The sequence below is a fragment of the Haplochromis burtoni genome, unplaced genomic scaffold (assembly GCF_018398535.1).
Source record: "Haplochromis burtoni strain Fernald_Lab_line unplaced genomic scaffold, NCSU_Asbu1 Contig_442, whole genome shotgun sequence".
NCBI lineage: Eukaryota > Metazoa > Chordata > Actinopteri > Cichliformes > Cichlidae > Haplochromis > Haplochromis burtoni.
The window spans coordinates 5,067-15,153 of record NW_024582803.1 but is presented as its reverse complement, the minus strand read 5'-3'; the positions used below and the strand labels follow the sequence as shown (position 1 = coordinate 15,153).

At 45.4% G+C, this 10,087-nt stretch overlaps 1 protein-coding gene across 1 annotated transcript; it reads right to left on the bottom strand.

Annotated features, from left to right (window-relative positions):
* Nucleotides 1–5,191: 5,191 nt before the first annotated feature.
* Nucleotides 5,192–8,493, bottom strand: LOC102303648 (REST corepressor 2; the record flags this gene model as incomplete). The annotated part of the gene is given in 5 exon segments (XM_014330655.2): nt 5,192–5,343; nt 5,961–6,013; nt 6,114–6,194; nt 6,803–6,862; nt 6,946–8,493. Coding segments are annotated over 5 exon segments (509 nt in total), but the record flags the coding sequence as incomplete, so codon positions are not given.
* Between the last annotated feature and the right edge of the window lie 1,594 nt (nt 8,494–10,087).

The following is a 10,087-nucleotide window of genomic DNA, read 5'->3' as shown; positions in this document are numbered from 1 at the left end:
CACACCCCACTTTGCAGTTATTTATTTGTAAAAAATGTTTGGAATCATGTATGATTTTCGTTCCACTTCTCACATGTACACCACTTTGTGTTTAGAGGGAACATTGAACACAAGGCCCGGGGACCAGAACCGGTCCATCACAGAGTTTTGCAAAGTGTGAGTACAGTAACACATAACCGCAATTGACTATTTGCACGAGACAATGCTAACTTCCTGGTTTGAGACCGGATGTGGGGTTGTGCATTTCCGGTAGCTTTACTTTGCGGTCAATCGCTACTGCGAAGATATACTCCAAAATCATGTCCAAAACTCGAAAACGGAAAGATCGCGTTCAGTTACAAAGAGCAGAAGGTGGGAACACTCACCACTGTTGTGTCATAAAAAAATCTAATGATCAATTTTGATGTTTAAAGAGTTTAGATCAATCAGTTGTTTACATCACTCAACACAAGCAGAACTGCATCAGCAGAAGACACATCGTCCACATTCAGAAGCACATTTCTGTATAATGACTGGTCTTATGCTTTAAACAGGCAAATGTTCAGCAGTCAAACTACAGGTGAAGAATAGTCAAACCAGATGTTTCCCTGTTATGTCGAGATCAGCTAGTCAAGTACACACCTACACAGCATGTTAACAAACCGTGAAAAAAGCCACACAAAAAATGAATGATTGCTGGTAACGGTTTCTATACATTAGTATTTACGAAGGGTATGTTGTGACTTACTTTCAAAATTACAGCGGTCCACCTTTCACCTAGCTGTTTCACAGATTTTTTTAGTGCAAGTTCGCATGCTTTTTTTTAAGTCACATTGTGTCCTGCGTCCTGATCGCTGCAGACGATCTCCTCCGTGACGTCTCTCCTGTACAGTACAGAATCGCTGCATCGATCGCTAGCAGTGTGACTCTGAAGTGCAGTACTGTATGTCCACGATGTCCACCAAACATTTTGCACCGTCAAAAACTCAAATTGGCTACTTGATTTCACCTATCGCTGGTTATTTTTAGAATATAACACCCGCGATAAACGATGGACAGCTGAGAAATATAACATTTGAATCCATTTTCTCTTTTTCTCTGAGGCGCGGGGGAAAAAACATCGACAAGTCGATGAACATCATTTACAGATATATTGGGTAAATGCCCGAGACATCTATAGAAATGTAAATCGCCGCTTGATTCATTCATTTGCTTAACTTGTTTTAGACAGCAAACAGGGCGCGAATAGGACACCGGAAACAAAGCTCCCCACAGGAGTTTCCGCACCGGAAGTAGCATATGCTAACGTGCACGTAGCAGTACAAAAGCTGCAGTGTTTATTTTAATTTCCATGTGAGCTTTAAGAGCAGCAGCCTGAACCAAGAAAAGGAAAATTATCAAAGTGTAGTTTCTGATTTATTTTACAGATAAATAGAGTTTGTGTCTGCCCCACTGAGCTGCAGATCAGACCGGTGTTGTGCGAAAAAGTGATTGTCTGCCAAAAACTGATTTCCAATGTTTCTGTGTATTTTTTTTATGTGTAATATCTTTACATATGTTCGTAAATAGACTTCGGTGAACAGAGTTTACAAAGGGGTTATATAGAGAATTAAAAAATGATCAATTTTTCAAGTATCTTTACAACTCTGTGTTATTGTACTTACATTATAACCAATCCGGTCCTTTATCCCCACTTAAAATATTTTTACAGAACTATTGTAATATTTGCTGCCATTTCTGCTGTCCTCTTGGCCAACTTACTCTTACAAAAGACATTTTTAATGTTAATGAGATTTTTTTAACTGCATAAATAAAGGTTATATAAAAGTCACTGCCAAAAACTGATTGCGGCTTCTACCTTGTTACACGAATGTTGTTTGTGGCTCAAGATGACTTTATGTCATCCATAAGGGATGCATTTGACATATGTTTCACATATTATAGCCCAACAAGTTACTTATAGCAGTTTAAATACGAGCAATCAGTTTTTGGCAAATACCGGAAATCAGTTTTTGGCAGACAATCACTTTTTGGCACTCTCAGGCACACACGCCGATTTAAATCCTGAGATTATTTTAGAAAACTGAAAATTAACTCTGCGTCCTGAGAAGTTTTATGATCGGCTGTTACAATACTAATGAAAAGAAACCTCAGTGTTTCCACTGTCTGAGGAGACTGCTGTGACTTATTATGGTGACTCGTTTCTATTTGGCTCATTTTCCATCAGTAGACACAGCTGGTCAGTCTGTCTCTGTAGCACACAAACACAGACAGCAGGGGGCGCCACTTCTCTTAAATCACCTGAGGACTCAGTTTGGTCTCAAAGAAGAAAACATACAAATTACTTTACTGATCAACTTTGGTTTTATTGTCTTTCTTCTAAAAAGTCCTAAAATAGAAAAAAAAACCAAAAAAAAAAACCAAAAAGATGCCATCAGGTTAGGACGCACCTCCTTCCTGAACAAGGTCATCCAACATGGCTGCTTCAGTCTTCAGACACCCTATCCCCAACACACCAAACAGGAAGTAATAAAAGCAAAAAAACAACCCAAAAAAAGCATGAAAAGCAGAAAATAAGGAACAAAACCTCCGCCCATTTGGACTGACGGGTCTGATTGGTCCAGAGCGAGCAGTAAATGACAGGTTAATAAAACAAACCGCACACCTGATCTAAAAACGAAGAAAATTAAAGAGAAACACATTATACAATAAAAAAAAAAGACATTATAAAGCCTGTGGGGCGGGGCCTGAAACTGGAGGGGCAGAGCCCTGAATCTAAAGAGGAAGGGCCAGAAGGTCTCAGGAGGCCAAAGGCTTGTTGGCATTCAGTGGAGAGGACGAATCCTGTAGGAGAAGAAAAACACAGTGAGACTGTCCCACCTGAGCAGGTGAGTGCAGATGTGGCCAGGTGTATGTAATTTGAGTCATGCAGTGTCATTAGTACAACTTCCTTAATGCCTCTAAAATCATCACATCCACTGAGACCAAAATCAGTCACATGAGTAGCATGAGCTGACACGGGAACCGTAAAAAACGGAGGTCACATGACCCAGACAGGTATGTGTGCTGCCAAGCATGCTGGGATTTGTGTCCTCACCTCCTTGGTCTGCTTGGCGGTGACCTCATCCTCCTCAGTGGGACACACCTCCATCTTCTCCTCCATCCTGTCGTCCTCGCTCGCTCCTGCCCCCACCTCCATGCCGTGCTCCGCCTCCCACTCCTGCAGCACCTCGTCCAGGTTAAACCTGCGTCTGTAGTTTACTAGGAAGTTCTTCACCTGCACCACCGACTTGTTACCAATCACATCTGAGATGGCTTGGAAGTCCCGCCCATACTTCCTGATGGCTGTGTAGGATTGGACGGGAGGGAGACAGTCATTGACCAATCACTGACTGAGAAGTCTGACAGCAGCCTTCATAGAAGGCTCGAGTTCACATGTCCGCACCTCGATAGGTTATCCAGTTATGATTTTACATGTCTGATCAATCAACCCTGACGCTGATAAACAGATGCTTTAAAAAGATGAGAACATCTGTCAGGTGACCTGTTTCAGGTGTTACCTTGGACGGCGAGCAGCTGCTCCTCTGTGGTCCAACGGTTATTGAACTTCTGGTTCACCTGAAACATAAAGAAACGTTAGCTGAAAAGAGCGCGCTCTTTCAGTTGCTGTGAGTGTATCCCCACTGACTTTTCTCTGTGATTTCGATGCTCAGTGACTTTATTAGTTTGAATAAAGTGATCTGAATCAATCGTCGAAATCACAGAGAAAAATCAGTGAGGATACACTCACTGTGCTGTACTGCATTTGTGTGTTTTTGAACTGCATTTGTGTATTTCTATATTGCGGTTATGTGTTACTGTACTGCGTTGCTGTATTGCGCTGGCATGTTGCTGTATTGCGCTGGCATGTTGCTGTATTGCGCTGGCATGTTGCTGTATTGCGCTGGCATGTTGCTGTGTTATCGCGTTGCCGCGGTTACCTCGGGCAGCCTGAACTCGTCCAGCCCCGAGCTGAGTTTCTCCTTCAGCACGCTGTTGGTCTGTTTGATGGTCTGAATCTGAAACAGAGACTGAGGCTCAGAAACAGGAATGTGATCAAGGTGAGTGCAGGTATCCACGCTGTGCAGATGATCAGGCGTGAAGCCGTTTACCTGTTGCAGCTCGTACAGGTGATCTTTTGTTTAGGTTAGGTTTGTTTGTATTGGCGATAAACGCCGTTACCTGACCAGCCCTCTGACTATTTTCAGTCCCTCTGTAGATTTCTGACGATGGTTGCACCTCCCCGTTCTAGCGTTTCTGTGACCATGGACTCACCTGTCTCTTGATGGAGACGAGCTGCGAGTCGAGCTGTCTGATGAGTCCCTGAGGCGTTGAGGACGACAGAGAAACAACGTCCTGATGGTTCAGAAACATCCCTCTGGGGGGGCGCTTCTTCATCCGCTGGGACGCCTTCCCACCTGTCTGCAGGTGAACAGAGAGAGGGGCAGCCGCCGTCACCCATCTAACAGACAGGTACGAACATACAGGCTACGGTCTGAGGGTTGCTAAGGTGTTCTTACCTTCAGACCAGAAACTGGTTTCACCTCTGACCTCTCTGAACCTGAGCTCACCTGAAAAGAGTCACACGGGTAAACAACAGCAACAAACAGGTAAACAAACAAACAAACAAGTAAACACTGAACTTTGTACCTCCTTCTTGTCTTCTTTATTTACGTCCAACTCAGAGTCACTCGGAGGATTTCCATTACCGTCCTCGACTTCATCGTCACTGAAACAGACATTTATATTTACACTCATCGGCCAATCGGGTAGCACCCACACCTGCGCAGGTATCTGCTCACCTGTCGTCTCGCTCTCGTTTGTGTTTCCGAGTCTGGCGGTCCATCAGGCTGGTTTTACTGCGACTCTTCTTCCAAGAGTAATAAAACCGAACCAGGCTGGGCATCGACTTATCAGGTAACTACAGACAGACACAACAAGGAGCTACTGGTCAAACTGGGAGCACTGGTCACAGAGGAAGACTACGACTGCGAGCACTGGTCACAGAGGGAGACTACGACTGCGAGCACTGGTCACAGAGGGAGACTACGACTGCGAGCACTGGTCACAGAGGGAGACTACGACTGGGAGCACTGGTCAAAGGGGGGAAAATGACTGGGAGCACTGGGAGCAGAGAGAGACTAGGACTGGGAGCACTGGTACCATCTGCTGAATGCGGTGGAAGCTCTTCCCGTGGAAGCTGAAGGCCTGCTCGAACAAAACGCGGTCCTCCACTGTCCACTCATCGGGGAACGGAGTGAAGTTTGGCAGGTCGGCTAGAGACTTCTCGATGTTGTGTTTGTGCCAGAAGAGCATGCCCAGCGCCTGTGACAGGTGAGACAGGTAAAATGTGGACATTGTAAATACTGAAGGACATTTGGTGTGATGATCTATACGGTCCCTGCAAACGCTGAGCACTTCCTGTGTGTTCAGGCCCTCTAACAGCTGAACATGTGATGGTGGCGTGAAGGCAGTGAGTTTAAAAACACAGGAACTTCAGGTCCACCTGTCTGATATTCCTGAGAGAACTTGAACTTTATTTTACCATCCTGAAAGTGAAGCAAAGTTCTGCAGAGCACTTTGAATTAACAAAGAAAAGCAGATCCGACACTCGGGTCACTGAGTGTGACATCGGTTTGTGCACATGCTCAGATAGTCACATGTTCGCTGCTAAAGCAGGCGCCCTGTTAAAGATGTAATTTATACGTTTTTTTCTCCAAGCCCCTCACCAACTGCAGTCCAACGTGGAGAAGGAGCAGGAAGCCAAAGAGGAGAGAGAAAGGGGCAGCACCACATGATTAGCAGCAACTGAACCTCCAAAATAACACTGTGTTCATAAGTACACCTGTTACTGACTGAGGATGGCAGCGTGAACCAACGTCTAAATATGGCGGCACAAGAGGAATTAAAATAAAAAAAGTGACCAAGTTGTGAACAATTACCTGCTCCATGTTGTAGCCATGCTTCTCTTTGGCGATGGCGATGTACTCGTCCACTGCAACAGAGAAAAAAAAACAAAAAAAAACAACACCCACAAAACGCCATCAGACTCTCATCAGTGCACCATGTTCTCAGGTCAATGAGCCATTTCTTACACTGTGTTTGATTCAGGCAGCTGTTGGGGATCCAAACCAACATCCCCTGGTTCTCCCGGAGATGAGCCGCCCGGGCTACATCTGGAATCACACACACGTGTTAATGAGATTATTAATTAATTAGAATGGTTCTTACATCACATTCAATAACTCGATGAGGGATTCATGCTGTAACGGTGCTGGTAGAACGCTGGAGCTGATCAGAAGTTTATCAATAAACTAACTTTGAAAATGGAGCAGCTCCTTCAAAGCCACCAGCCACACCTGTGCAGGCAGAGCTGCTCACCTGTACGACTTTTCAGGTGGTTGTGTGAAGAAGGGTTCAGACTCAGCATCAGTGTGAGGATCAACATGAAGTTTAACTCAGAGCTGTTACTCTGACCAGTTTTCAGGAATCTGGTCAGATTCTGCAGCGATTATTGATGACTGTTATCTGATTATTGAATATTGTCGGTGTGTGAAGTTTGTGACTAAAGTTGAATGTTCTGACTGTGAGGAGGAGCATCGAGCTGCTTCTGCTAAGGAAACAAAAGCTCCTGAAACACAAACGAACCCAGAACCAGAGCCGGACACACATGTGGAGGTGGAACCGGCACGCGGGGACCGGAACCAGCGCCGCGAACTTTACAGCTGGTATTGTTCGAGGCTACTACTCCGCTGCGAGGCTCCCGAGCCAGCCGCAATCTTACCCGGATCAAAGTCGGGAACCACGGCCTGGTACTGCGGTCCGACCCGCATCCCTCCTCCACCTGCGCGCACACACACACACACAGTACTCAGTACAGTACTCAGATTAGTCTCAGCAGCGGCGGCGATGATCGAGGCTACCCACCATGCTCGTCGTCGCTGCTCGAGCCTGAACTTCCTTCTTCCCAGCAGCTGTTGGTACTGGGTCCATTACCGGACAGACTCTTTCCGCCGACGGGCCCTCCTCCCGGGGCTCGGCCTCTCCTCTTGCCCGAAGCCTCTGGGTTCCTCTCCAGCATCGCGGGCATACTAGCAGCTAGCTCAGGCTAACTGTTAGCTTGTTAGCTCAGCCGCTCCACTAACCGAACCGAGCCGCCTGTCGGCCCGGAGCAGAGCGAGAGTCCGGGCCGGGCAGCCGGGGAACGGTTCGGGTTGAAACAGGAACTGTGCTGTGGAAGGTTCCGAGGAAAGAATCGATCCGCTGCAGCTAGGAGAGGCTAACGGCTAACAGCTCACCGAAGAGTCCGAAAAGTTCCGGAACAAAGAGCCCAAACCAGACGAAGCCGGATTAGATCGGAACCGTACAGGGATCCCGACCCGGAGCCGGACCCAGAGCCGAACCCGCTCCGATCAGCTGATACAAACCAACGAGAGCGATCAGAGAGGCGCGTGCAGGCGGCTCGGTGTGCGTGTGTGAGAAAGAGAGAGAGAGAGAGAGAGCTGCCATCACAGGACATCCGGAACAGCCCTGATCACTGATCAATATTCTGCACAGCTGACCCATAACCGAAAGATCACCGAGCAGTACTCTGGGCAGTATTGATCAGTTTTTAATGATTGCGGTCGATTTCCGCAAGCACCCTGCAATCAGTCAGATGTTTAAATTAAACATTCACAGCAAATCACAGATTGATCAATAATATCCCGTGGGATAATTAAACTCGTTACCACGGAGATTCAATCCACTTGATCTTTCGGATCGTCAATTTAATCCCTTCACTGCTTTAATCCAATTGATTTTTTTTTTTAATCCGTAGCAGTTCAGTTTCTCATTCAGTATCACGGGAATCTGTCAAAGTATATCTAGGTGGGAATCCTTCTTTCACGGTTCATCGTGACACAAAAACAAACTCAGTTAATTTTAAACTCAAATTCACGATGTTGATTCAAGAAATGTCAAAAAGCCATCAGAGAGGTCAATGAAACAACGATAAAACCTTCAGTCAGAGCTGCTCGATGGTCTGATATCGCCTTCCTGTGCTGTTTATTATTGTGATTATGGTGAGAAACCAAGCAGGCTTTTAGCACACCAACTGAAACCTTCAAAGTATTGATTCCTCTGGCAATCTGGTTTTTAAACCAGTAGCTATTAAAATATTTGTAGAAATGTTTACTCTTCTCTTTATCAGTCTAAATCATTGTCAGAATGACTTTCCTTCAAAATCTTCATATTCCTTCATAGGCTTGATGCACCTCTCAGTCTAGAGCACATTTTCCTTTGAATTAAATCCATGCAAAGTCATGAGGCTTCAGGCCCTGATGGGTTTCCTATTGAGTTTATATTATTTTATTTTTTTAAATATTTAATAATAACTGCCTCCTCTCTGGAACATGGTTCCCTGCCTCCTACATTAACCCGTCTCCAGGCCCCTCTTCTGTGGAGCCAGCTTCCAGTTTGGAATCAGGAGACAGACTATCTCTGCTTTTAAGATTAGGCTTCAAACTTTCCTTTTTGCTAAAGCATATAGTTAGGGCTGGACCAGGTGACCCCGAATTCTCCCTAATGCTGGGCTTATACTGGGCAGACACTGTGCGATTTTTTTTCAGTCGCGCGATTCAGCTCCTGCTCAAACTGTACGGTTGACTCGCAGGGGTTAGAAGTTCATAGGTCACGATGCAGAGTCTCACACTATACGGCCCGATGCTCTGATGCGACCTGAGTGCTCACACTGTGCCTACATAAAATGAAGGTTATAACAGAAATTCTGTCGCCAAAAATCGCACAGTGTGAGCCCAGCATCACACTGTGCGATTTTTGGCCCATTTTGAGCCGATTTCTGAGTCGTGCGACCGTTTTGGCGATCGGCCCGATTTTGGCCTTCATCGTGCATCGTGTAGTATACGTGGGGTAACGAGACGCGATTGACACCCCACGACAAGCTCCCGATCATCAATCGCTTGGTCGTGAGGATTTCAAACCTGTTTGAAACTGCGACCGTCGTGAGGGTGTCACCGCAGTTTGTCACACTGCGCACGCGCAAACACAAATGTCAGCGAAGAAGACGGCGCAGCACAGCAGTGCAGCGTGTGATCTGGACACAAGCGATGGAGGCACAACTTGTAGAACTTTGGAAAGCTCATCCGAGCCTTTTCGATGTGGCATCACAAAATAATCACGACCACAACAACCGTGAAAATAGTTGGATTTACATTGCTGCTCAATCACAGCTGCCTGATCAATGTTTTTCATTAGCAATTTAGCAAAGTTGATGGTGGCGGTGTGTCTGTGTGAGTGAAAGACAGAGAGAGCGAGCGACAGAATGAATTTCTGTTATAACCTTCATTTTTATGGACACACAATGTGAGAACACAGGTCGCATCAGAGCATCGGGCAGTATAGTGTGAAAGCAGGAGCTGAATCGCGCGACTGAAAAAAAATCGCACAGTGTCTGCCCAGCATTAGTTATGCTGCAATAGACGTACGCTGCTGGGTCACAGCAGATGGCCCCGCCCCTCCCTGAGCCTGGTTCTGTTGGAGGTTTCTTTCTGTTAAAAGGGAGTTTTTCCTTCCCACTGTCACCAAAGTGCTTGCTCATAGGGGGTCATATGATTGTTGGGTTTTTCTCAATATTATTGTACACTGTAAAATCTAATATTGTGCTTAATTAACAAATATTAAGTAGACTGAAGTAAGTTACCAGTACTATTCATTCAAAAAGCTGTTCAACTCAATTTATTTGATTTGTCTTAAATCGGAAAAACGTAGTAAGCTGGAAATGTTGCTTTTCCGTGGTTGAATGTAACTAAGTACATTTACCCTATACTGTACTTAGGGTTAGGTAGCTTACTACTCACAGGTCGCCTGCTTTACTCGAGTGTTTTGATTCTCTTTATGTTACTTTTGGAGTTTTATATATAAAACATACAAATTAGTCACCCAGGTGTGGATATAAGTATAACTGAAATGATTAACTAGTTCATAAATTTTTGATTTGGTTTTTGTTTTTAGACAAAACAAAGAACTAGATTGAGAGACGGCATCTGAGGTCATACAAATGGCCTGAAAA